The sequence below is a fragment of the Simochromis diagramma genome, unplaced genomic scaffold, assembly GCF_900408965.1.
Source record: "Simochromis diagramma unplaced genomic scaffold, fSimDia1.1 OVJJ01000501.1, whole genome shotgun sequence".
Lineage (NCBI taxonomy): Eukaryota > Metazoa > Chordata > Actinopteri > Cichliformes > Cichlidae > Simochromis > Simochromis diagramma.
This window is the reverse complement of record NW_024387320.1, coordinates 2816647-2841677: the sequence shown is the minus strand read 5'-3', so window position 1 is coordinate 2841677 and position 25031 is coordinate 2816647. Positions and strand designations below refer to the sequence as shown.

The window sequence follows — 25031 nt, the reverse complement described above, 5'->3', positions numbered from 1 at the left end:
CTTGCTCTTAAGTGGGAGTTATGCTCTCTGAGTGCTCTTGTTGATACAGTCCTCCATGTATTCTCCCACTGTACATTATTAAACAAGGAAGTCTAGAGGTGTTCAGAAGGAAAGGTCCTACGTTATCTAATTGGATTCTTATTATGTATTCTTTTTTTTTTCAACATTTCGTTTTCAACACATAGCTGAAAAATTGAACATCAGAGTTTCATAACATTATAAGAACACCTTTTTAGGATATCATCAATCTTCCGTAGAAAGTAATTACAGGCTCCTGGTCTAACGTAAAATCTGGCACTCGACAGTGACCAGAGAGGGAAGCGGGGAAATCGGGAATGTAAAGTCCAGTCCGCAGTTTGCGGCTCTCTCAGCGGTTCTCGGGTTTCAGCTCGGCGCGTGCTCTACGCCTCCTGCTTTGTGTTGTCAGGCAGAGAAAGACGCGCCATTCAGGGTGGCGTGTGTCCTCGTGCACGGTCGTAGAGTCGGCGCGGAGGACTGAATCACATCTAGTTAATTTACTCTCTCCTCTTAAATTGTCGACTAATATTTATAATTTCGTTACCATGTCGGTGGGAGTGGAGTCTGGATTCTCAAGCGAGGAGGTCTTAAACAGCCGCTTCCCTCTCCATCGGGCTTGCAGGGATGGAGACGTCGGTGCCTTGTGCTCCCTCCTTCAGTGCACATCAAACCCGGCCGACCTCACGGTGGAGGACACTTTCTACGGCTGGACGCCCATACATTGGGCTGCTCACTTCGGAAAGGTATCGCTTCTGTCCGCCCGAGTTTTAGTTAATGGATTTTTTTTTTTTTGGCGAAATGTTATCCAGAAGGAGCGTCGTCGCTGTTCGACATCATGAGGCTCGTCTCGGCCATTTCCTGATGTTTCCATTAACTGTTAGCTGATGAGACGAAGAAGCAGCCGTCCCTGAGTGCAGGCAGACAATGGACCGTTGAAGTTAAAGCGATACTTTTTAAAGCTAGTTTTCAATGAATTGTATTAGTGTGCGCAAAATTGTAGGTACGTTTTTACCTAGTGTTGAACAGGAACCTTATTAATATTAACTAATGGCTTTAGGCGATAGGTTTAACACGAAATTCTAGCATTACAAGAGCCACAAATGTTAGCTAACGAGCAGTTAGTTAAATTGGATGTAGCCTCGCGGACTGTAGCCGGTTTGCGGCTAAAAAGGGCGGTTATTCAAACTGCTTTCAAGCCAACTCCCGGCGCTAATGACTCACTTTTAATAAAGCGTTTGAGTATAAAAAATACTCGTGGTAAGACTTGTTTAACAAACTGCACATTAGAAAAGAATAGGCCTCATGTTTGTACAGAGACTGGATTCATACCCCGAGGCAAAGCTTTGATAATTGTGCCTCGAAAACCCAGTCAGCCCACATAGGAGCGCTTCATTTTTGCCCTTTTTCGGCTGCTGTAACACACTTGTCTGTACCTGCCCTGTCTCAGAATGCAGGTAATGGGCCTGTCTGACTGTATGTGCATTGCACTTGTGTCTTCACAGCTCGATTGTGTGATGCGTCTGGTTCAGGTGGGCTGTGGTGTGAACGCGGTAACCTCCAGGTTTGCACAGACGCCCACTCACATTGCTGCTTTTGGGGGCCACCCTGAGTGTTTGTTATGGTTGCTTCAAGCTGGTGCAGATATTAACAAACAGGTACGATATCAGACCCACTCTCATCCTTTTTCACAGAGTTTCCTGAAGTGACATGTAGACTGCATTTGTTACAAAGTGGGACAAGAGGAAAACATAATTAAAAAATAAAAAAAAAAGGACAATGGTTTTTATGTGAAATGAAAAGGAAGCAGGGGAGAGGGCGAGTGAAAGGAGCAGAGGAGCGTGAGGGGTTGAGCTCAGATAATCCCATTGAAGAGGATAATTCTAATTTGGGGTCACGGCCCTGGCAGTGTTGCTGCTCACTCCTCCATTTGTCCCACCAATGCCCTCATATTCCATTTTATTTATTTATTTATTTCTTCACCATATTTCCCGAAGCAGCCACTGTCAGACTGTTGAGTGCCTCACTCATCCCGTCTTTTCCTCTCCGTGGGATTTCATACACAGACAGGCTCATGCGCTGAGGCTATATTTTATGCTCCACTGCACTACTGAGAGGAATCAGATTAGTGGGGCACAGTGACATAACATATTGTCGTCATCAGGAACCACATTGCTTTGCAACTCCCATTGAATCTGCTTAGCGTCTGTGGAAATAAACACAAGGGAAAGTTCTCAGATTTGCGGACCTTTTCCTCTTGAGTGTGTAGCCTTTTAACTTTCCTGGGATTGGGCAGTAGGAAAGTGTGATATTTGAGTGCAGCCTACGTTGCATTGTGGTTGGAGAAAGCTGCCTCACTTTCCCCCCCCTCTCTCTCCTCTTTCCTCTGCTGCACTCTTACTAATGTGCAACTGTAAATGTGTGTGGGCGGCAGTAATGTCTGGGTGAAAAGTTCAGGCTCTGCCCTGCAGCGTTACACCCTTTTATAATATCCAGTATGTGCTTAGGATGCAGTAATATGTGATACATTTGATAAATACTTAATTGGTAATGTCTGTCTGATACATTCTATATATAACTGCGGTCTCTTGTCATCACTCAGGACTATGTGGGCGAGACGCCCATCCACAAGGCTGCTCGTGCGGGCAGCCTGGAGTGTATCAACACTCTCTTGATTCAGGGAGCGAAAGCTGAGTAAGTCCTGTGATCAGTCCTGTGTCATCATTTCTTTTCCTCTGTACTATCCAGCAACTTAGTTACACCTTTACAAGGGATCGCCACCAAACTCACATCAGTACAGTTGTTAAGTCTAAATGTTTTATTCAGTTTCTTCAAAGCTGCAAATATGTGATCTGCAAAATTAACAGTGCAGGTCTTAAACATAAATTTGTAGAAGGTGCAGAATGTAATTACTAAGATTAAAATTTTTGATATTATATTATATTAGCTCCAGCCAAAAGGAACGCTGCTCTAGAAGCGGTTACTTTACTTTAAATCAGTTCAGGTTGTGTCTGTATATAACTTTAAACAAGATTTGAGCAAAGGACTGAATTAGTCATTTAGCTCAACAAAATAAAATCATCTTTGTTTTATTGTTCATGGGTTCATTAAAAATGTACACCAGACAACGGTGTAGACAATTACATCCTTGAAAATGTTTTTAGAAGTTCTAGAGATGCATTTTGTGAAACTGTAATAATATAGCAAAGTTAGCTTGCTTAACATGTTAAACATTAACAGAATTGGTGGCGCTTCCTTGTAAATGTGACACATTTTGTTAATCCTTAAAAATTGTTGTTTTTCATTGCAACAATTCGCATTAAGTTGCTCTCTGTGTGTAACATTATCAGATAAGACATATTCCACAAGTGCCTGCTTGTGTACTTGAATAAGCAGACGTTTATTACCTTTATAGTCTGCTACACTTTATGTGTGTTACAGTAAAAGTTGATTATTAACTCTGCACGGCGTCTTTCATCTAGATGGCTGACTTCTTCAATCCAGCACGATTATTACACAAACATGAGGGCAACTTAATGTAAAGGTTGATAAACTGTTTAATTAGTAGGCCATGTTGCATGATCTCTGTTAAATCTAGAGTGTGGTTTTCTTTGTTAACATTTGTTTTAAAGATTTGTGTCTTAAATACACAGCTTAACTGGGTGACCAAATGCACATTGCCTTTTTATCTGAATACCTCTTTACTGTCATTGTGGAAAGGCTGTAAGGTGTTGCATTGAATGAAAATGCATTGATTAGGTGGCTGTGTTTGGAAATGCAAAATCTTTTTTTTTTTCTTTTTTAAGTTTTTGCAAGATTGTTTTGGCTGCTTTCATGTCCACCTTTTTCAAGGATCATTAAAATTAACAATAATATCTGCATTGAGCAGATAATAGAGTTAGATATAATAGATCTTGCACGATAAATTTAGCTTAGTATTTTAGGAGGTAGACATAATCTCCTCTTGTAGTAATGATCAGTCACACCTTTACAGTTGTTTTGCCAACATACCCATTTATAGAAAACATTGTTATCACTGATGTTCGATCTGACACATGAACAAAGAAGTGAGAGGCAAGACTCACTTTTCCTGTTTGTTAAATTTAGCTTCAAGACCGGCAGGACTTGAAATAACAACAGCTATATCGTTAGATCATAGCTGTTACTTTCCTAAAGGTCATGTGAATAAGCCTAATGAATTAGGCACCCAGTTTACATACTCACAGCTTACCTGTGTTATCCAGCTGTAAAACAAACAAAACAAAAAAAAGCCTTGAGTTGCTTCTCACTAAAGTAGGTTACCGTGTTTTTAAGTAGCTTTTTAATGCACAAAGAAATTAAAAGTTGCTGCTTACTTTAGTCTTAGGAGTTTAGATGTTAGACTCAACATGTTTTATTTGTTTTTGTTTTTCAATTATGAAGTCTTGCAGCTTCATTTTCTGCAACATACTGCCTGCCTTTTCTTTGTGATCCCATTAGAGAACAGAAACCCCAAGCTACCAAGGAGTTTATATGTATGTTAATTTTTTTTGTAGTCTAATAAATCTTTGTTCACCAAAAGCTCTCTGTAAAGAAGGTAAATCCCACCATGAAGCAGTAAAAGTGAGCTTTAGGTATAACCATGACAATACTGAACATAATCTGAGAGCAGTGCTGACTTTGGGCCTTGTTTCAGTAAAGGAATGCAAACAGTGCTCACACGCCTTTTCAAAAGGTTTTAGAGACACACACACACACCATGCATAATCTGTTCCGCATAGTTTCACAGAGTGCGTGTCCCAGAGTCACAAAAAACACTCATAGAAATTAAAAACACTTCATTTTCTCCTTGTATAAACACCCTGGTTGCTACGGTTGCCTTGGCAAATTAAATCCACTGCTTTCATGCAGAGAAGCTCAGCAGTGGTTCACACAGTGTGCATTTGGTTATCAGCTGATGAGTATTATATTTTTTGATGAAAATGATATGTGATTTTTTTTGTTTTGTTTTGTTTTTCTCCCTGCAGATCACAGATATTTAGTTTAGTTTATTATCAAGTTTGTTTGTTTTTCATTTATTTAACTTATGACTCAGAAATGTAGTGGGGGCGCAGCTGGGGGGAAGACTAAGGCACAGCAGGTGGGACTGGGGCTCATGACAAAATAACAAATTTCAGCATCAAAGGGCTTTCAAACATCTGCTAACAAAATATTCCAATGCTAACAAAGGTTGACAAAGAAAATAGTCTGCTGTCATGTGCAGTAAATATTTGGTGGCAAGGCAGCAAATGAACCTTGACGTGATAATTATTCAGGCAATCAGTCATTGGTAGCACTCATGGTGCATTATATCTGATGCATAAGAGAGAAAATATTTTGCTGGGAAAAGATTTTTGTGTATGCAGTTTATACTATAATAATACAACTCTGCAATACATAGTAGTCTACATCATATACTACTATATGAACTAAGTTGTGTTCTTATGCTTTTAGTTTTTATACCCTAATTTTTAGTTGGAATGTTTAATTCAAAATATGTGTAATATACAAAGTCTAAAATACTGTGTTGATAATCTTCTAATTTGAATCTGTTAGTCAGGACAAATAGCTCTAAATCCACTCATTTAGAGCTTTGGTAATTTTTTATTATAAATGCTGTTATTGAAGTCAAAGTTCCTGCATTTTTTTTTTTTTTTTTTTTTTGAAGTTAGCTTGAACATTGAGTCTACTCTTTGAGATCTATTACTTGAACATCCATCTCCACATTTCTTTCATGTCAGATTAAATCTCCGTGATAGGCATCTAAACACTTCCTTTGCCCTCCGGTCCACTCGCTGCATTATGGGAGCGAAGCTTCAATAACAAGCACGTTTTTACTGTGGAGCGTTTTGTACAGGATCTAAGGCAGTAAAATGGATTAAGTAGTGGATTAGAATGGTTTATTCTTAATGGAAGCTCACATCAACATTACCATGGTTATAAAAGAAAAGCAATGCCTCCAAATATTTTCACAGAAGCCTTTGAGAGTACCTTTTTACAGCAAAGCGGCTAAATTATATTTCACGCAAACAGGATGTCCTTGTCACATTGATTATATGAACAGTGAATGAATGAATGGGTTTTATTCAGTCGCTTAAATCTACATTTTTCATTGAGGATTTTCCTCAGTGGGCTGTTCATCTTCTTGGCTTTGTTTTATGCTTGCTTTGTATTACATCCTCTTGAACACACTTGTCATCTGAGATTTCCTTTTCAATGGGGAGAAGTAATTCATAAGTGATAAAACTGTAAGCTTTGACTATATGTCAGAGCATTTTGCAGCTGTGACTGTTTCTGCTTATCTTCACATTTTCCATGTGGAAGAAAGAAGAGACACAAGAGTATGATGTACTCATTTGATTCATTAGAAGGAAGTGCTCTTGAAATCCTTGAATTATGTATGAAATACTTTCATTCCTGTGGCCGTCACCTACAGATGCTTTTATGCACTTTTTTTTTTTTTTTTTTGTAATGAGTGGGAACAACATGAAGTCCACCTAAACCTGAGGTTTGTGTTATTTTACTCAGTGGTGTCATGGTTGGATACAACTTGGGTCCTTCTTGAAGCATGCCTTGACGCTCAGCAGGCATTTTGGCAACACCTCTGTGCAAGCGTTTCTGCTTTAGTCTAAAAGATTGGGTTGACAGTCATAACTTTTACATAATTCCTTACTGGAACATAAAAATGATTAAATAAAACTCTTCAAAACTTTCCCCAGTGTCACAGTTCATCATGGTTTTATTTGTAGCTCTGTCCCGAGTGCTGACAGGATCAACATCTTTGGCTGTTTGCGCCAAGTCACTTGAACGAACGCCATCTTAAATCCTATTATAAATACACTACCAAAAATGATAAGGACATCTATAAAGTACTCGTAGGACCACTCATAAAGTTGATATATGGTAACTAAATAAATCGGACCCAGCTTTATAAATATGAGCTTTACTTTTTGAAATCCAGTATTTAATTAGAATCATAAAACCAATGCTCTGATTTTGCTCTAGAACGCTAAAATAAACTTAGCACTAAAACTATATAGACTTTTTGGGGGGTAGATTTCTAAGAAATTATTTTTTGTCATGAGCCTCAAACTGTGAAGGTGGTCCAGTAGCAAACTAGCAGCAGGTAGGCTAGTGCTTAGAGGCTGCCGGTGATGAGCGTAGTGCAGGCATGCTTAGAGCAGCTGAGTGAGATGGGTTAGATTTGCATAACATCATGTACTGAACTGTCTAATGCTAACATCATCCTGTTGCAATGGTTATTCACTGTCATTTCACTGTACCAAATATTTTACGTTATACACAGAAATGTTTTCTTTTGTATGTCACAGTATTAACCCTATACAATATCATAGTCTGTTTTGACTTCTAATCTTTGTCACCTTTTCCTTTATGAAAGTGACAATAAGTTTACAAAAAAAGTTTTCTATACTGTTAACAGAAACAGAACCGTACATCTTAATGTTTTGCAGCCATTGAATTGGAAATGACTTGGTTTTTTCAAGTAATCCTAGAAAGGGGGAGAATAGACACTGCTGAGTCTGCCCCGTTCCCTGGGATAGCCGCACTGTTGTGGCATTGAGTGTTCTCACTATCGCTTCCTATCTACACACTGGCAAACTGTTGAGGTATTTCTTGCGGTGATTGGTTTTAATGCTAGGTTTTTTAATAAATCAAAATTAAAGTTTTAGACCTGCATGCTTTGCTTATTATCCATGATTGTTCCTGTATTTAGCCTCTTTTTTTTTTAATTTTATGATTTGTCTTTATTTTGTGAACTAACCATAGGAGTCCTTTAAATGGACAGGGTTAATCACGTGAGTCCCATGTCAACATGTAGCATGATAATAGGCTGCCTCTGGAAGGTTAGACAATAGTTAGAGAAGATGCATATTGTGTGCTTAGGACCGAAAAGCAAAGCATACCAGGCATTTACAAAGAATTAACGCTTCCTTTTTTAAGTTGTTTTTTTGTTTTTGTTTTTTTGTTGTTGTTGTTTTTTCTTCTTCTTTTAAGCTATACACAGCTATCCATTTTGTTGGATTAGTGATTACCATAGATGTCAGGTCTCACTAAAGGAATAATGGTTTAAATAATTAGGGAAATAGAAAAGGGGCATATTGTTTCAGTTATGTGGAGGGCGATGTTCAAGCTGAGATTTGGTTTGGAAACAAGTCAATGCTGGAAATGAAGCCAGAGGGTCAAATAAAGAAATGAGAGAATTAATTTGCAGCAGACTTTATCTGAAAACTTGAAATTTGCACTTTATAGTCGGGCATTTAAAATGCCTGGCACTCATGAGTGTCTAATGTTTAGCTTCCTCCTTAAGAGATCCACAACATATACAGACACATAAAAAAAATCACTGCACCTATAACCTCCTCCCTATCTTTGACCAACCCCACAGAAGAGCTGCAGTAATCTGCGAGTGTCTCTGCAATCACTCATTTGACATTGGATATAAAATTTCAAAACGAGGAGCAACTTTAATATCTTAAGTGCTTGAAAAGGGAGAGGAAATCTCATTTGGGGATTGTTGAGGTGCAATTTCACCCTTGTCCAAAAAAAGGCTTAACCACTGAGTTCCTCTAGACAAGAATTAGGGCAAGTACTTGTTCCATTATCATACAATAAGTGGACATTAATGATTAAGATTAGAAGATGTTAGATTTGTATCACAGTAACAGTATGTTATTCTGTCTATCTGGTCCACTGGTTTACTTAGGGAACTGTTTGTGTTCAAAGAGAGACAAATTTTAACATTAAATTCTTATTTAGTATTATACATGAGAATTTCTATTCCTTAGAGTGAGACTGACCCATCTACCATTTAACATGTAAATGATATTCAGTTAAAATGTAACCTCTTGGATTAATCCTTTGGAAGCGTTAATTTTGAAGGGGACGGGTAATGTGCAACAAGTTTATTGTGTGATTTTTACTTGTTTGATTTTTTTATTTTATTTTTTTTTTAAATCTTCAATTCTTTATAAAATGTTTTTTCACATGCACTAGTTCTTGAAATGTTTATTTCTGCACAACTGTTTAGATAAAAATGCAGAGAACGAGCAGTTTCTACACATCACGAATGACCAAACAGCAGCTGTGTGCTTTAAATCCTGCCTCTTTGTGTGGAAGTTAATATCACCTGGTTTTTAATTTAACACTATAAACGCAAAGTTCAATGAAACAAAATGTATTCCTAAAATTTCGGTAAATCATTTTAGTCATGCATGAAACGACGTGACGATTGCTTTCAATGTTTTGGGGGGTTTTTTTTTTTGTTTTTTTTTTTTTTTTTTTTAAAAAAAAAACAGTCCAGAGTCAGATGTGGGCCAGCGCTCCCAGTTCTTTGACAAAGACTGAGCTGTTTGGTTAGAGAACTCATTTCACAGCATGATGACATTTAGGCCCCGAACAACGGCAGTATTGTTTTTGTAACTGGCTGAAACAGACAAAAGAAATTTCCATCATTAAGCTGCAAGAAATGTTTTGGTTGGTCGATTATTTTCTGTATCCTTCAGCAGAATGATCACATTTTATATTAATAGCACCTTTTTTAAAATATAGTTTTTATTTTATTCCTGTGTAGTTTTTCTCCTTGCTGTCCACATTTTACCTGCAGGTGAAATTGTTTCCACACTTTAATGCTGTTTGAAAACTGTAAATTTGTGAGGGGGAGGGGACACAGTGCTGTTTGCTCATTCATTACTGCTCCCAGAAAGTTACTTTATCACTGCTGCAACTGGCTATGGTTAACACAGAGTGCACAGACTACTTAGTTATTTTTATTATGTTTTTTTTTTGTTTGTTTTTTTTATTCTCTTGCTCATTTTTCTTGAAACAACATGAGGACAAGTTCACTTTAGCTTCACATTCTCAACAAAAGAAGAGTGGTGTTGCTTGGGTGCTGCAGTTCGACCTTGATTTGTTCTCGCCCTAATCGTTCACTCTCTGGAGTTTGTTCTGAAGATTGCATCATAGTCTTCACCATCTTCTGATTCTCTGACTCATCTCTGGGGATTTCGTCACTTTGCCAGTCTGTCATTTTCTTTGCTGGCTTTTCCACGTGGACATTGACACAGAGAAGACAACATCACTGCGCTTTTGATGCGGCTTTGCAGAAATCCTTGAATTCTATCGGCGTTGGAGACGTGAGATGACAACCGCTTCTCATTCTTCGCAGAATGCTCCTTGATGTAGCCCGTTTGACGCGGTCCACGGATGTGATCTCCTGTGGATGCAGCGGATCATTTCATACATGTTCAAGTGCATGTGCTCAGCTGTCTTAACCATGTCCGTTTGCAGCAGACGTGTTTCCTTAATTATGTGGAAACAAGTGAAATCTTTAAGATGCAGATGATCCCAAAGGGATCAGTCGTCATCTGTCATGAAGATGACGAAGAGGATGTGAGAGAGGGTAGAGCAGCACAGGCTATTTCTATACATCTGTGTTCGTCTGTGTGTGCGAATATTTGCTTAATGAGTGTGTGTGCGTGCGTTTATGTATGTATGTGCGTGTGGGGGTGTGTGTGCCTGCGTGTGCGTGCTTGGGTTTGTCTCATTTTGTTTGTGTTTTATTTGTGTAAATGGAGCATACAGTGAGTGTTTCTAACACTCCCTTTTCTGTTGTGCAGTATGAGGAATGCCAGTGGGCTGACTGCTGCTGACCTGGCCCACGCGCAGGGATTCCGGGAGTGCGCTGAAATACTCTCCAATGCCCAGAACTTCCAACAAAACATGGCTCAGTCTCATAACGGGGTTTTTCTGAATGGCATGAGCCAGAATGGGTGCCACACTTACCCCACCATCCAGGGACGCAGCTTCTTGAATAGTATGCCCAACAGAAAAAGGTCTTTCGAAGGCATGGAAGCAAACCCTGGAAAGAAGGCTAGAACTAACGGTAAGTTACTAAGCTGATCAGGTCTGTTCAGATACTTTTTTTTTTTTCTCCTCTGTTACATTTTAAAGGAAATTGAAACTTTCAAGACATTATTACCCCTCAGCCATAAAAGGTTGATGGCATAGTGTCATGCACACCAAAGTTTGTGAATGCAATAACTCGAGAACGAGACGGTATAGGATTTTGAAATTGATGCCATCGAGTTCAAATCTCAGTGACCTCGACCTCAAGGTCAAAGGTCAAGATAACTTGAAAACCAAGTGAAGTAGGATTTTGAAATTGATACCATCAGTGTATCTAGGAGATTAAGGGGGTAGGTCTCTGCAGGTATTTACTTTTTAAAAAATATTTTCTGAAGTCTTTCCTCCAAAGGGTCTTGTTAGACTTAATTCACATTTTATGTGAGTCACAGCAATAGTGTGACACTGTGACTCTTTATTGATTATAATTCATTTTCCTGATATTAATTGATAATGTTGAAACACCAAAGGATGTTGGGTACTCAAACTTCTTTTTACACTCAGCTGTTTAATTTATTTCTAGCATGCATCCATGAATGACAACAAAAAATAATTCAGTTTTGGTGAATTGGTGATCAGCAAATTGTCATCTACAAACTATATTCTTCTTTTCATCACATGACCAAGTGTCTGCATGTATTTTTAGGACAAAATCTGGGTTAATTGTATCTTCTAAGCAAATCTTTCTTTAAATGGATGGAAGAAACATGTCCTGGCTCTCAGCTCACTGATTTTTCCACCCGTCTTGGCTCTCAGGTTTTTGTGTGGAACCCAAATTGCTTAACGGGAATGGGCCACTAGATGGAGCTGGAGATGCGCAGATGGAGAGCATGAACATGGAGCTGGCAGCGACTGTAACCTCAGGTGGGCCAGGAAGCTTTGCATTTGGGATGAATGGGGTTGCACCATCACAAGGGCCGGGGCCCATGGATCAGGGGGGACCAGCCAGGTCGAGCCCCACAGCTAAAGAGCTGGAGGTCATCACTGTGGCGTCGATGCAGACCCCCTGTCGCTGCACCAACTCTTATGCCTACTTGTAAAGGGCTTGTGTGTGAAATGGCACACGCTAATGTTCCCATTTGTATGTTTGTTGTACGTTTCCTTTTTGAGTAATGCACAGATATCGAAATACATTTGTTTTGATTTGGTGGAGAGCTTCCTTTGAAAGATATTTAGCTGTGTGCGCGCTGCGTGTGTGTGTGTGTGTGTGTGTGTGTGTGTGTGTGTGTGTGTGTGTGTGTGTTGTATTTTCTACTTTTCCATGTACCTGATTATACTCTTAAGGAGAAAGGTATTAATATGTGTTTGTTATACAGATATGTAGTCAGTGCATACGTCCGATTATACTGACAGTTCTCGTGTAATGCTTACTTTTTATTAGGTTTTAAATAAAAGGATGATTTTGTTTTGCACAATTATACCACGTTGTTTGCATTAAAAGTGCAAATGTTTATATTGGCTTCATAAAAAATATTTAGCCGTGTCTTATTATAACGCTTATAAACTTGTGCATTATTGTATAATAAGAAATAAGGAAAACTTCATTTGTCACCTGATGTTGTGAACACCAACCTTCTGCTGCCAACACCAAAAAAAATAGTAATGTTCGAGTTTGGTTTTTCTCCCAGTTTAATAAATCAGTAAATATTGTTGATTTAAAATAATATTTAATAGGTGACATTTATGTGAAATTGGTACCTAAGCACTTTTTAAAACATACATAAAGAAAAGTCTCTGGAAATTTCGCATTTTATATTGAAGAATGACTTTATGCCAAAGCATATCTGAACATGAATGTAGCTTTAAAATTTACATAATTCACTGTGCAGCTTTCTTGGAGTTTCTAGATGCCCTTTAGTAATATTTACTGGTCCATGAGAGTAGAATTGGTTAACCCCTCTTTTTCACCTTTGTCAATGATTGGTCTGAAATATGATGAATGTTTACTGTGTGTGTGTGTGTGTTGGCGAACTTTTAAGGTAACTAGCAGCAAGGCTTGTATTTGCGTGTGTTACAGAAGAATACCCAGTGTGTTTTTTAAATTAATATCAGGCCATATTGCAATCGGTTGTTATGTATAAACAGTCCTGCTGAAAAAAAGTTTGCATGGTTTTTTACACTTTGCAAAAAGCCTTATTTGTTAAGCTGCGTTAAGTAATCCAAACGGTAACTTAATGTGCGCTGTGTTCAAATTTTATAGACGCTGGGGGGGATTCTTTCTGTATTTTGTAGTACTATTTCATGTTGAACATGGTTTTTGTTTTACGTGGCAGAAGGTTTGAGTGTGTAGTCTTTGAATCTGGGGCATCCAATGTTTTGAGTACTGAGCAGATTTAGCTTTGTACTTGACTGCTTGACATCATTAAATGTGTATAAAGTTTATAAATGTGGCCTTTGTTTTCTTGGTGTATCCTCGTGCACTTTTTTTTCCCTCCTGTCTCACAACATCTGTGTTTATTTATTTATTTATTTTAAAAAATGCTTACATTTTTCAGATAATTGCAAATATAGTGCCTTTGACATTTTTTACAATTCTGCTTGTGATGTTGGGTCATGGAGCTTAAAAGACTTGTGATTTTTCTTGTGAAATGACCCAGAACTAGGTCACAGTGGTACAACGCAAACTGTATGTCAGAATTACTACAGATCAGGACGTGACCTATTTTAAAACAAGGTCTCAGGTCAAAACTTTTGAGATTACATAAACCTGTGGAGTCTATTTCGCAATTTATTGATCTCTTTTTTTAAAACCCAAAGAGTTGGATACCACTTGATGTGTGTTGAAAGCTGGCCATGTATTAGACATTATTTTTACATGGCTGCTTACAGAATTGTAGTAAAAAGAATTTTAAATAGTTGTGCAAAACAAAATCGCCCCCTGCCTCGTTTGTTCTCTATTAGAGTCAGGAACACGATCAAAACAATTTGTTTGCCCTTTTGACTATTTGTTTCATTTACAGTGGCAGGTGAAAGACACTGTGAGGACTTTTCCTCAAACGGCCCAACAGCAGAAATCCTCCTTGACCACCACATCCACAGCGGCTCACCTGAGATCATTAGCACTGGAGGCAGTCAGGTGGAGCACCTGAAGTCTGTGAAAGCGGAGCAGTTCTATGACCACACCCTCTTCAGCACCATGCTTCTTTACCATGGATCCTAAAATACAAAAGTGATCTTCCTGACACCTCTTCCTTTTTGTCTGAAAGTCATCTAAGCCTAAACAAGCATTCATTCGCCTTAAAGCCACAGAGTGGTCACGTTCATTGAATTTCTTTGTTATTAACAGCAGAGCCACTGTTCTGGATGGGTCTGAAACTGCATTAATAAAGCAGTGTAAAAAGTGGATTTTTGTGTTGTTAAAGACAAAAAAGTTGATGTTTAGTTCTTGTTGTGATTTATGCTACAAATAGCAGTTTTCTTTGAATACACTAAAGTAAGCATTTGAGATGAACCACTGCCAGTGCTGAAATTTTGTTTGTCTCAATATGTTAAAAAAATGGAAACACATAAGATGTAATTCATTAAAAAAAGGTTTTCCAAAGTTTGATTTTTCTCCGTACATCTTGTTCTGCTTCCTGCCATAGATGGCTTATGAAATAATGTGTGTAGAGAATCATGGTATCCTACTTTCTTTTTCTATCCATTAGATATCTACATTAAAGTTATTGGTGTGCTCGTTTAATACAGTAAACTGCTTTAAAAGTTGCACTCTCACGTGCTGGCACAGCTGTCACAGGACCGACCTTCATCATAGTTGCGCAGCACAAACATCCCGTCATCGAGGCTACGTCACCGTGGCCACGCCCCGCGCCATCCTTAACTCGAATGGGGTGGGGAGTTGATTCCAATCAAATAAAGTATTGTATTAGATAAATCTATCGTGTTGAAAGAAAGTACCGCGTTTTTATAGAAACTACTTATGCTAACAACACAAAATGTCTACTGACATTTTCATGCTAGAAATTTCAGGTTTGCTTAGTAATCAATCGCAGATGACCCCCCCCCCCCCCTTCCTTCTTGATGTGGTATCGTCCTGTGTAAATCTATGTATGCAAACCAGAGCGTCATATTAGCTTTATAGGACGACGGAAGAGTCGGGCTTCCATCTGTAAGGTTTCTGTAACGTTACATTAACTATAATACAGGCAAATAAGCTCCTGTCAACTATTTTGCCTTGTTTGTACGTATTCTTCAAGTTAAGCTATGTCAACCCCGGCCAGAAGAAGACTTATGAGAGATTTTAAACGGTGAGTTGGTGTACAGGAATTATGCCGACATCGTTAGCCGTTTTGTCAGTTTGCGCTAGCCCGACATAGCTAATGACTGTTTTTTTAGGATATAGTCAATTTAGGAGTTTCCTGTGTAAAAACAACCACAAGGCAACCGCTATAGATTATCGTATGCTTCTGCGAATGTGAATCATTTATGTGAAATTTTTTTTTCAAAGCGCTTCGTCTTTCCGTGACGCTAACGGAGCTAGCTAATGCTAGCAGGTTGGTTGACTAAGGCTTCTGTCAACGTACAGCTCCTAGCTGACTCTTTAAACCTTTTAGCTTTGAATATGCGTGAGGAGTGGCCGGACGGACATTTTTCATGGTTTAAACATTTTTTTCAACCCATTCAACCCCAGTACTCCACGAATGTATTCCTTCCGTTTATCTTATATTTCCGCTTCATAGTTGCGGTGTTGACCAGCACAAACGGTTCGACATCCCCACGGTCGCAAACTTACAACAAAAGTTTGAGTTAATGGGGCAAATAATGACGCCAAGAAGCGAAACAGAATAAAGTTAGATTGTTATGTAAATTTCCGAGTAGAAATCAATATGTCAAAGGTGAGAAACAACAGTAAAACAAAGCGAATGCCAGGCCGTGTATTGGCCTTCAGGTCCGTTTATAACCGTAATGTAACACTGCCCACGGAAAATGTTTTGGGGTTGTTTTTTTTTCTTTGTAAGCGATCCTAACTGTTTATCGTAGTGAGTTACTGGACCTCTTCGGGGTCCTTAAACGTGTTTTGATCTCACTGTAAATCGAGTCTCTGGTCTTTTGATTATGTCATATTTGAAGTATCAGGATTCAGGAATGTGAGCAGGTATTTCCAGGTGTTTGGGAGGAATATAGTTTGGTGTAGCCCAAACCTATTACTGATATGGCTTTTTATTTTTTATTTTATTCATGTTTAGTTTCATCTTCAGTGAATTTTGCGGTTTTCTGGGTATTTTATATTTGTATTGTGTTTTGTATTTTTATCTTTATGTGGAGGGGCCAAGATTTAAGTTCCGAATAAACACAACACTTTGTGAAGGCAGGTGACTCAGTTATGTGGAGATAAGTGCCAATAAATGGGTAGTGATTGAGCATCTCACAGTAGAACAATTATATAATGTTTCTGAAGCTTCATTGCAAGTTAGGTAGTTATAGTAATTTTAAATTTTAACAGCTAACTTTGAGCAGCCACAATATAAGCATCTTTGTCGCTCATGATGTAACTAATTCTGTATTTAGTAAATAATAGTTCCTACCGTTTATCATTAATGGCACTGACACATTGTGTTAGGAAAAGGAAACCATGGCAACAGCTGTGTTTCCAAGTATGGTATGTTTGTTTGACCTTATAAATGTGGGTGTGGTTAGACAATGAAAGGAGACATTTGATTGTGAAATACACCTTTCTGTGGACTCAGTGGAGAAATACAGTCTCTGGTCATGACCTTTGAGGCCTTGAAACTTTGCTTCAGTGTATTTATTTACTTAACCTTTTGGGTATGCAGTCTACAAGAGGATCCTCCAGCTGGTGTCAGTGGTGCCCCTTCTGAAAACAACATCATGGTGTGGAATGCAGTCATTTTTGGGTAAGAAATTAATTTGGTTCTGAAGTGTAGATCTTATTTTTGTGTCTGAACAAATGACAAAATATTGCTTTTCTCTAAATTCGCAGCCCTGAAGGAACTCCATTTGAGGATGGTAAGTAACCCCACTGTATATAGAGATAGAGTTAAATGTAGTAACTTAATCAAAAATCTCACTGAATAGAATTAATTGAAAGAGACTCCTCAAGTCACATCTCCACAGTGTCCTCAGTTGGTCCAAAATCTCATATGTGTTCCTTTGTTTCAGGTACATTTAAACTCATCGTAGAATTCACAGAAGAATATCCCAACAAACCCCCTACAGTGCGATTTGTGTCAAAGATGTTTCATCCAAATGGTAAGAACATGATCACCTGCTGCCTCGTTATAGTGTTATTTGTGACCTGTTAATAATTGTTTTTTCTCTACAGTCTACGCGGATGGCAGTATATGTTTAGACATCCTACAGAATCGTTGGAGCCCCACTTATGATGTGTCTTCTATTCTAACATCTATCCAGGTAAGAAGTGTCAATATTTAACAATAAAAGAAAAGATTTCATTATTATGGCATATTATTGTTAATTTGATTATGGAAACATTAAGTGCATTTCCAAATCATTGTGGCAATATTATAATATATAATAGAAATAATATGTATATATTTCTCTGAGAAACGAAAAGTTGCTACTGCAAATTCAGGCTCATCCACTGAGACTAAGTTTAATGTCAGTGTGTAGGACTGCAGCTGACCACCCACTGATTGAATAATCTCCACTGATATCATGTGAACTAAACAAATGTCCCAAAGTGTAAGCTTAAACATATCGGTAACATCTGAGAATTTCTGAATATTATTTTCTTATATAGCAACTCATTTATAATGTAGTGTTGATTCATTAAGTGCTGTTAATACATGAAAATAATCAATATACAAAAGATAGAAGATTTAAATTTATGATTAAATTCAAAAGATTAGAGATTTTAGTTTGTAAAAGTACAGTGGCAAACTGGAAAATTCTCAGTATTGTGCAATAACATTGAGTAGATGAATAAGTTGATTCAGGTTTGTTGTTTTCCATTTAAATATTCTCGCCTTCTGTATTAATCTTCTCTCCCCTTGCAGTCCCTGCTTGATGAGCCAAACCCCAACAGTCCGGCCAACAGCCAGGCAGCTCAGCTGTACCAGGAGAACAAACGGGAATATGAGAAACGCGTCTCTGCCATCGTAGAACAAAGCTGGAGAGACAGTTGACCTGATACTTGTGATTGCTTCTCTCCCTCCATTGTTAAGCTGTGTGTGCTGCAAGTTTTAGTGGAATACCTCTTAATTTTTTGACCCTCCCCTCTTTTAATTTTAAGCTTTTATGCACTTTACCCTCAACTTTCCATCATAAAACATCTTGTTCCTGCCCAACAAAGAGGGCCTTTTTTTTTTTCCTATTCTCACCCCCTTTTTAAGTTCATCAGGGGAAATGTGCTGAATCTTGCCTTGATGTAATATCATTATGGACTTGAGGGCCATTACTTAAAATCCTGGTGTGTTCCAACTTGCTCTAATAACTCCATGATTAATTGTTTTGTGTCTCAAGAGGGTACATCGTTAAGTCATGGGTCCTTTTCTGTTGTGAGCCTGATTTGTTGTCAGTTTATTTTCATAAGGCAGTTGGATACTGAGCAGCCTGATTATCACAGACTACAACTAAATCACCTTTACACCATGTCCTTTGCTGTGTTGTGAACTGTTACATGCATGACGGAGTGTATTCACTTTCCCGTTCACTTGTGTATATAAGAAACCTGCAACTGAAATTATGTACAGATTTTGCACTGGTTGTCCCCCATGTCACCTTTTCCAGTACTTGTAAATAAAAAAAGGCAAAGTCATCCTTGTATGGATATGCATTTTCTTTCAAGTTGTTAGTGCACAAGTTATTTTACTTTCCAAGGTTTGAGCATAAATGCTCGTAGCAACAATGGCCACTTGCGTAGGGTACGTCATAGGCTCTACGGAGATTCGTAGTCAGGCTAGTCAGTCAGTCTAAATCAGGCCTTGTCTGGGAAAGTGGATCACAGTAAAGCTAAAGTTCTCATAAGATCTGTTTCTAGAGATGGTGATGTCAGAAAATCCACTATATATGGTCTTATTTTGAGATCTTTGTTAAAGCAGCAAAATAAAATTATATATTCAATATAAGTTAAAATGCACTCAACTGACAGTTCTTTATGCAATACTGGAGAACCATTAGCTTTTACCTAAAACTCATTAAATACATCATTTTAAACATCTCATTTTATCATAAAAGTAGCATCCATGTTGCTCTTGTACAATGTTCTAGTGAAATTCAGTTGTAATTACAGATCAATGATTACAGAAAACGATGCATCTGAAATCACCACACAGTGAACTTTGAGTGTTGACTATAAAGTAGTGTTGAAGAACACAGAATTCATGTTTCTACTTTGTTTTTTATTTGAGTTTATATAGTTAAGCTTGTGATGTTGCATGCAAGATGAACACAAAGAGGGATGATGTGCAGGACAGCTTGTTACAAACATGCACATGGTTGTGTACTGTACTACAGCTACTGTTTGTAAACAACCAGGAGATGGCATTCTCGTTTCTCAGGTACACAGCTGTTACAAAAATAACTATTTACAACACCCCTCTCTTCGTGGATTTTTTTTTTTTTTTTAGCAAACACTGTTAACTGGAAATGAAGACTAATATAGATAAAATTAAATTTTTCACACAGGAATGTTCATGGGGCCAGGTGAGCTACCTGTTGTAGGCTCTCTCCTTCTTAGCCCTTTCTAAGGCCTTGTCCATGGTCTTCTCGTTTTCGCCTCTACACTTCGGGCAGTACCACTTGCCTTTAGGCTTATGATGGAGCCCGACGCAGGAGAAATGAAACCACTCAATGGGACATTCGTCATTATCGCAGCCAATCATCTCGCCGTAAGACACCTGTTCGCACAGGCAATATGTTGGCTCATCCGGATCGATGGGCAGGTCTGGAGGAGACACTTCTCTCTCTGATTTTCCTTTTGACCTTTTCTTTTTCTTGGAAGATGTTTTGGCCTTCTTTTCCCGAGACACCCCCACTCCCACTTCCTCAGCATGATCCAGACCCCCGTAGCTTTCCCGATTTTCTCCATTTTTCTGACGTCGTGAGCGTTTCCCTCCCGCCTTTTCTCCACCGCCTGAAGATGATGTGACCTCATCACGCTTCTTGTCGTGGTGACTGGGTTTGCCCACAGTAACTGTAGCTGATGTTGAGGACATCAAAGACGATGCAGTGGTTGTCATGGCGGTGGCCGGAGGAATGTGACTTTCTGGGATTTCTTGAGAGGAAAGGAGTAGTTCTGAATGCCAGTCTATTTGTCGCGTTCGGTTCTCAACCAGCTCCACCTGGAAAAAAGAAAGAACATTCATGTTTTGTTTTTTATTTTTTCCAAGTTCACCTAATTTATTTGACAATGTAGACTAAACCATCACACTTAAATAATCCTGAATACAAATCTATGTGAGAAACCCCAAACTACATCAGTATCTGCCATGTTTGTGCCCCGACAGAGCCAATCAACAGCTGAACCTGAAAACACCTGAGCCATGTTGCTTGAACTTGCACGAATAAAAGCTTTTTAAAGGACTCTCATTAATCATCGTGAAGCCTAAATCCTTTTTGGTTTATGTTTTGTGAAGAGACAATCTGTAGCTCCCTTGGATGCACTGTACGTTTTAAAAAGCCAACTCTGATTAAGATTTGTTGAACATAAATTTTGCCTTCTTTGCTGAATTAACTAGAAAGAAGTTCATGCTTTCAGCAGTTTAGGCTTAGCTGACGTCTAGGGGCTTACAAATGTTACTATAAACAGGTTTACAAAGGGTAAACCTGTGTTTGTCGAGGGAGGGATGGGTGCCAAATGGACTAAAAGGATTTTAGCAGCTGTGTATCTGGTTCCACTCCTGGTCGCCCAGTCCTTCCCTGCATGTCATTCCCTCTGTACCCCATTTCCTGTTTATCACTACTGTGCTATCCATATAAAGGCAAGAGCCTGAAAATAGTTTAAAAAAAAAAAAAAATATATATATATATATATATATATATATATAAATGTGAATGTTCATAGAGAAATTATTATCAAAGCTATCCGCTTTAATTATGTATCACAAAAGGAACACAACCCAACTGAACTTTGACATACCAAACATGCCAAACAGGAAGGTCAAACATAGTGTTGTGTTTCTGGTAACTGCCTAGCTTGTATCTACAATAGAGTTATTTAATGTTTACTGCTGGAGTCTTGTAAATGTTTAGATTTTTTTCTTTCTTTCTACAACAGATTTCCAAAAAATGTAAACATAAAGCTCATTCAGTCCTGATACAAAAGATCCATAAAACCCATTAATCAGGGTAGCGTTCTTGCACATATGTCACAGAAGAAGAGTAACGTAGCTTCATCAATACACACATTAAGACCCGAAAGCTACTTTTTTGTCCAGTTTTTCTTCCACGTACCATTTGACCAGCAATCTGGATCTTTTCATCTCCAAGCTCCTGACTGCGAATCAGCGCCCTCTGAATAGACAACTGAAGCTTGCGCCTCTGAAGGGAGTCAGATTCACGGCGATACCGCTCATAAGCATCATCAAGCTCCTTCAGAACATCTGACAAAAAAAAAAAGAAAAAAAAAAAGATAAGAACAGAACAGAAATACACCCCATGTTCAATAGTATACTTGTTGTTGGGGTTTTTTTTTAACCCTCATTAAAACAGACGGAGCAGCAGCATGACTACAGGTTGAAAAGTAAGAAAAATAAATCATTGCAATCTTTTGTATTACTTTGGATTTCTTTCAGACAGTTGACAATATGTCAGGCAAAGTTAACACTCGAGCATTACTACTACATTAGTTTTAATGAAAATCTTCTGGAAGTGTGTCACTAACGTTTACTGTATAATGTATTATGTGGTTAAAAATGAGATTAAACTGATTGCCAAAAGCTGATTAACATCTGGTGCAAATATTATAGTAATGTAATTATACATAGCAAATACATGTTATTTATTAATGTCATATGCACTAGTAGTGTATATGGCACCATTTCTCTTTTGCTTAATCTCTTATAGTCTCATGTTTTATTTTTTTATTTAATGTAATTTCTTAAATTACTTTATTTCATCACTGTTATAAATAAAACTTTGCACCACCTCACATAATAAGTCCTTGAGTATGGGACTGTAGTAAATACAATACTTTTATCCATCCATTCGCTTCTGCTTGTCCAATTCAGAATCACAGAGGTGCTGGAACTAGCTGTCATACGCTGAGAGGTGAGGGACACCTCGGATAGGTCACCAGGGCTAACACAAGGAGCTCACAACACATCAAGCTCACATACTGTGAATTTACAATCACCAGTACACCTAACCCCGTGTATGTTTTACCACCGAGGTAGGAAGCCAGAGTACTGGAGGGAGGCCATTGGGAAGAACATGCCAACTCCACACAGAAAGGTCTCAGACTGGATTCAAACCAAGGACCTTCTTGTGAGGCAGTAGTGTTAACCCACTGTGCCACAGGATATTTTTATTTGTATTGCTTATGCAACTGTTGTAAACAGTGATTTCCCTTGTAGGATAAATCAAGTATCTATCATACAGTATTTAATTGCCAGTTGCAAGGTATGTAATACACTTTAAATCACAAATCTTTCTAGACTTTATTAAATTTAATGTGATATATATATATATATATATATATACATACATACATACATACACACACACACACACACACACATATATATATAAATTATTTCACTATGAAACCTAAACAAATGTAAACATCAAAGAGTAATCTTTACCTTGATACTTGGCATCAATTTCCTTCATGAGGGACACGCTCCTTTGCAAGTCAAAAGGAAGGGACTCCACAAGGTCCAAATACTCCTCCACATAGTTCACAACAACGTGACCTGGGTCACCATTGGTCGGGTTCAGCATTGCGGATCCGTTTCCCCGCCGGCGCACTCCTACACCAGCACCTGTTAACAACATTAGCTTTTTCATTGATGAATCTAATACTCAAGTTTGCAAGTAAATATTACTTCACTGCCTCAAACGTTTTTGATTGAAGCATCATAACGTGTGTTTTACAGCGTTTTCGTCGTGTTTACTAACACCTGTAATCAAGAATCAGTTCTGGGCTGCAGACATACAGAAGAGAAGACAACTGATCTGCAGTCAGCCATACTGATGAAATTGCTACGTGTACTGCGAATGTGCCAACTGTTAGCTAACTCGAACTACCAATGCAGGATCTGCAAAGAAATACAAGACCCGGTGACTTCCGGTGGATAGCTGATAACTTGAAGTTGCTTGTATGGGGTGTCCTTACTGCAAGGTCTTCACAACTACAACGGAGCAGACAACTGTAATGCTAGCTAGCAGTGTTTCCCGGGGAACTGTAATCATTCTGGCTATGTGGAAGAATCACAGATGGATATGCTAACACAAAGCCTGCCACAAACAACAGGACACAAGTGAGCTGCTGTGTTTGAATATTTCATCAAAAGCAGCAGCCGCCCTGTCGTGTCTAATGCTTGCCAAAGCTAACTACAGCAGCTATCCTGCCCTGCTGCTGCTGAGTCCATTTTAACGACAAGTAACGATACCCAACTTCTCCCAGTTTGCAAGTTTATGAATCTCTTAGTCTGCACCACACACTTATGAAAATGGGATTTTCAAAATGTGGCGTTAACTGTGGAAGTCGCTGCTAAATGTTTTTGAAAGTTACATCTTAATGTGACAAACACAACGCTTTGAACAACGGTCACCGAAGTGAATACGTTTCACCTTCAACACATTAAGCACCCACTGAACATTTACGGACAATTCTAGCTAACACGACGCGGACAAACAGAATGGTCTTTTACTGCTTTGGCACTTTAAAGTGGTCTTTACTCGTTGGCTTCGGCGTGTCTGTTAGCTGGATTAGCTGGCTAGCTTATAACAATACTAAACGAAATTCAGCTCCAATCCTTACGGAAATACAGAGCCGATACCTCGCCACACTCATTCAGTTGCCATATAAGCGGAGGGTAAGTAAACTTACCTGTGAATACTCCGAGTTAACCTTACAGACTCTGTGATGCTGCTGTGGGTCTTGTTGCTAACGCTAGGTAGTGTGTGTGTGTGTGTGTGTGTGTGTAACTACGGTGGACTCGCAACAACGGTGCTAGCTGTCGGCTAATTCAGCTATGCGCATGCGCCGCATACTTTACACGAATCACACACGCCTCACTCTTCTGCTTTTAGGTTTACGATGCTGCAACCAACCAAAACACTCTTTGTTGTCCAGCAGGTATCGGTTTTCATGGACTTTACAAGTTAATATTCCCCACTGACTCTATAAAAGTCACGTTTTCTGCAGTCACTCACCCAGTAATACTTCCATGATGGCTTTTAAGAACTTTGTACAAACAAACAAACAAACAAACAAAATCACATTTATAATTTATTTCAAAACGTATACAGGTTTCTGGTTTAGTAGAGGTGGGAATCACCATACATCCCACGATACGATATTATCACAATACTTAACGCACGATATGATATTATTGCAATTTTTAAAAATATTTTGCGATATTCAGATTCTGTACATAAAGGTAAACTTTATCAATATTCATTTTATCTAATATCAAAGTCTCACACTCAGTCTTTCTCTCATTTCAGTCAGTTTTATTGTTGACAAACTTGAACAGTTTGTATTACAGTCTAGTCCAACTTAACTGAATGCAACCATCTGGTACAATTATAGCTATTCTGAACTATGTAATTTCTGAAAACTATGCAGCCCATTCAGCAACTGAAGAATTTGAAAGTAAATTAAAACAAAATATAATTTTACATTAAATAAAAGTTTTAAACTTAATTAAAATAAAACATGTCTTAAATTAAAATAAGTAAACTGTCATGTTTATTGCTGCCAAAAAAAAAAGTTAAACACATTTGGACAGTGAAGGAATGTCAGGATTCTTGATCAGAAAAAGGAGCTGATCAACATGCTCTGAAGTCAGAGCACAAAAACTTTTTTTGTAACAAAATATCGATTTCTGCTGTCCCTGTATCGATACATTATTAGCAAACAAAATATCACGATACTACACAGTATCGATTTTTTCCCCCACCCCTATGGTTTAGTGTGAGCCCATTCA

At 38.3% G+C, this 25031-nt stretch overlaps 3 protein-coding genes across 4 annotated transcripts; 2 read left to right on the top strand and 1 right to left on the bottom strand.

The window, feature by feature from the left end:
- Positions 1 to 422: 422 nt before the first annotated feature.
- On the top strand, positions 423 to 14445 carry ankrd10b (ankyrin repeat domain 10b). The gene is made up of 6 exons (XM_040005281.1): positions 423 to 761; positions 1521 to 1673; positions 2618 to 2709; positions 10671 to 10936; positions 11713 to 11820; positions 13917 to 14445. The coding sequence occupies exons 1-6, from the start codon at positions 564 to 566 to the stop codon at positions 14114 to 14116; spliced, it is 1017 nt and encodes a 338-aa protein (XP_039861215.1). The 5' UTR covers positions 423 to 563; the 3' UTR covers positions 14117 to 14445.
- Positions 14446 to 15024: 579 nt separating this feature from the next.
- ube2al (ubiquitin conjugating enzyme E2 A, like) lies at positions 15025 to 18694 on the top strand. Its single transcript, XM_040005285.1, has 6 exons — positions 15025 to 15203; positions 16731 to 16811; positions 16898 to 16923; positions 17077 to 17166; positions 17240 to 17328; positions 17934 to 18694. Exons 1-6 carry the CDS (start codon positions 15160 to 15162, stop codon positions 18060 to 18062), a joined length of 459 nt encoding a protein of 152 aa, XP_039861219.1. The 5' UTR covers positions 15025 to 15159; the 3' UTR covers positions 18063 to 18694.
- A 562-nt stretch (positions 18695 to 19256) lies between these two features.
- Positions 19257 to 24062, bottom strand: ing1 (inhibitor of growth family, member 1). 2 transcript variants are annotated; one of them, XM_040005282.1, is made up of 4 exons: positions 23930 to 24062; positions 22680 to 22859; positions 21331 to 21479; positions 19257 to 20219 (listed from the first exon to the last, which is right to left on the bottom strand). In XM_040005282.1, exons 2-4 carry the CDS (start codon positions 22816 to 22818, stop codon positions 19587 to 19589), a joined length of 921 nt encoding a protein of 306 aa, XP_039861216.1. In that variant the 5' UTR covers positions 22819 to 22859; positions 23930 to 24062; the 3' UTR covers positions 19257 to 19586. The 2 variants fall into 2 exon arrangements, with proteins under 2 accessions (XP_039861216.1, XP_039861217.1); XM_040005283.1 differs by lacking the exon at positions 23930 to 24062 and adding an exon at positions 22998 to 23099.
- Between the last annotated feature and the right edge of the window lie 969 nt (positions 24063 to 25031).